A 2,906-nucleotide genomic window follows, 5' to 3' on the forward strand; every position below is an offset into this window, starting at 1 on the left:
AAAACTGGTCAAAATATCGCACTCCTATTATTTTGTGGACAACTGTATGTTTGTTGAAAGGCATTCCTTTTTGGATATGAACAACCAACTAGTTCACTAAGAGAATACGCCAGATGGTTGTAATCAAGCACGGTAATAACAAAAATTAATGAGCAGATTAATACAGAACATTACTTGAAACAGCACAAATTAGATAAATATAGACAGACGATGTGTGAACAAATGGGAACATATTAATAACCCCGAATGACTAACCCAATGGTGAGTAACTAAAAATTTGATGTAAAAGACATTAAAAATGATAAGTAATTACAAATCAATAATTACAATTATAAAATACTCGTTACACAGTTAACATTTTATTATACTCCAATTAGTTTTAATTTAAACTAAGGAACTAAAATTAAATAATCGTTTTTACAATTTTTTCTTTTCTATACCACTTTCCTATATAATATTTAATGGAAATGATTCATTACTGTTGTGTTTGCGTATATTTGTGAATCAGTGTGAACAAATTAACTTTAATTTACTGCTTTGTTTTATTAAATAACGATTTAATAGTAGTTAATAACATATTTCTAATAAAAATAAAACAACAGTACTGCTTATTCTAAACCAAGATGTAAAACTAAGGAATATTTGTATTACTGTTTAGCGCTAACAATAAGAATTCCAGGTTTTTAACTCAAATCATTATTTGACAGCATTCTAAGAATTAATAGTGAAAAAGCGCGGCACTTAATGTTTGCTTTGATATTAAAACTTAATTATCATTATGTTTTTCTTTTCTTTTGCTTTTCTTTTTTTTTTTTTATATATTTCAGTAGCTTATGATTCGCAAAAAAGGCGTGTACTTAGTTTTAGAACCAAAAAAATTTGCAAACGAAATAACGAACAGCAAAACCCACAAAAAGCAGAATATTTCAATGCAGCGGCAAGCACTCTGAGCACACAATATTGAACGCTGTGCAAGCGCTCCACAATTTTTGCTCAAAATTCTTGCAAAACGCATTTTGTGCAAAATGGCAACCAAAACTTTTAAAATTTTTCTCCAAACAACATAACCACAAGCAATAGTGAAATGAGGTGAGGAAAGTCGTAATAGAAGATGCACCCACCGTTAAGCAATGTGCAATATGAATAAGTACTTCGAATGAGTATGTAGTAGTAGCAGTAGTAGTAGTAGTTAGTTTAAGTGGTGCCACTTACCCGAATGTATGGTGTTGCGCGCAGTATTCTGAAAGGCAGCACAGTAGCCCTCAAAAACTCTCAAAACCAGTACATCTTCCTCAAAAGTTGGCTGTAACCGCCGACCGCAGCAGTAACTGGCGAGCGCGTTAGCGCTGCCACTGCCACTAGTACCGCCGCTGCCGCCACTATGCGTCGTTGCATTGAGCAGATTGGGACGCAATGGTGGTGCTGGTCGCAGATTTCTTATGCTCCAATTAGCTGCGGTTAAGAGATCAGTAAGTGAGTGCCAATTTCTAATTAAATATTTGGTAATTATACATACCTTTTGTGTTTCCTATCCTTGCGCTTGTGGGTGCCGCCATGCTTGCCGCCGCTGCCGCTTGGTGTTGGCTCTTTGAAATACTGCTCGATGTCGGGACTAAATTTGATTTGTGGCTTGGCGCCACCGGATGATTTGGTAGACTTTGTGGCGGTGGTGGAAGATGATGATGAGGTGGTGGAGGCTGATTGTGCGTGTATTGATTGTAGCTGAGATGATGATTGAACGACAGGCTCCGTTTGTGTTGTGACTGATGCGACAGAGAGGTTGCCATTGACGCCGCTGCTGCTGTGGTTTGTTGGGAGTTTGTGCGTTGCGCCGCCAGCATGCCGAGGTTCGCGGGTGGAGACATCTAAAAAAAGGGAATGACGATTTTTTCCATTAATCACATCCATTTGCTTGCTCTAAGAAACTAGATTAGTTAGTCTTCGGAAAGGTTCATAGCAATTGATAGCATAAAACAATTAGAAACGATTCGCAAAATAGGAAATTTAGTTAGTTTTTTTTTTGTATTTTGAAATTTATGATTGTTTTGTTTGTTATAGAATTTTTGATTTTTGTTTAGTTTTCGCACGGATGCAACCACTGTCACAGCTGAAGGAAAAGCTCAAGCAAGCAGAAACGAGCATATGCGGGGCGAAGTGGTGTGCTGTGATGATTGTGATGTTTTTTTCCGATTTCCTATAGATCCAAAAGTCTCAGTTCTGTGAGCTGTTCAATGATTAAAAGATTGTTTTTTTTTTTATTTGATGAATGATGAATTTACAAGCAGATGATGAGTGATATTGGACAAAAAGCAGTACCATTTTCAAGAACAGTTAGGATGTTACTCAAGGGAGCACCGTTGATATAAGACATCGCTAGCGTTACTGCGTATACATAAATATGTATATACATACATATGACTTTTGACAGAGGCGCTTAAATAAAGTGAGCTTTGAGTTTTCAGTAAACCCTTTCCTTTCCTACGTGGTAATTGTTAACTAATTATAGCTTTAGTAAAATTCGGTATTAATAAAATGTGAATTAACCCATCTAAATTATGTAAAAATTTAAGTAATGGTTTTTGACTGATTTTAAAAAGTTTAGCGAGGCCAATGCCTATTGATCAATTTGTATAAAAATCCACTGTTTTTTACAGACGTAGGTACCAATGTCGTCGCGGATTCTTTTTATCGGTTTGTAATCAATTTTAGAATGAGAGTATGTATTTATAGATCGATAACTCGGACTCGAATTTTATATATTCTTTCAGAATATTTTTCTGAATCCTGTTAACGCTAGCGACGTATGTACATTACTCAATGAATTTGGGATTAGGCATTATTATAAAGCGCTCAACTTGCGCGCAACTCAAGTGCCAAATGGTAAGAATTTACAAATCTCTTGTTAA

At 35.7% G+C, this 2,906-nt stretch overlaps 2 protein-coding genes across 7 annotated transcripts in view; one reads left to right on the forward strand and one right to left on the reverse strand.

Annotated features, from left to right (window-relative positions):
- LOC118740432 (rho guanine nucleotide exchange factor 7) overlaps positions 1–2,906 on the forward strand; it is a 167,912-nt gene that overhangs the window by 70,760 nt on the left and 94,246 nt on the right. The gene's annotated exons all lie outside the window — the stretch shown is intronic.
- Positions 1,041–1,778, reverse strand: LOC118740439 (the record flags this gene model as incomplete). Its single annotated transcript, XM_036471986.1, is given in 2 exon segments — positions 1,041–1,452; positions 1,517–1,778. Coding segments are annotated over 2 exon segments (525 nt in total), but the record flags the coding sequence as incomplete, so codon positions are not given.

The sequence above is a fragment of the Rhagoletis pomonella genome, unplaced genomic scaffold (assembly GCF_013731165.1).
Source record: "Rhagoletis pomonella isolate Grant_MI unplaced genomic scaffold, Rhpom_1.0 Rhpom_scaffold_00006, whole genome shotgun sequence".
NCBI classification, from domain to species: domain Eukaryota; kingdom Metazoa; phylum Arthropoda; class Insecta; order Diptera; family Tephritidae; genus Rhagoletis; species Rhagoletis pomonella.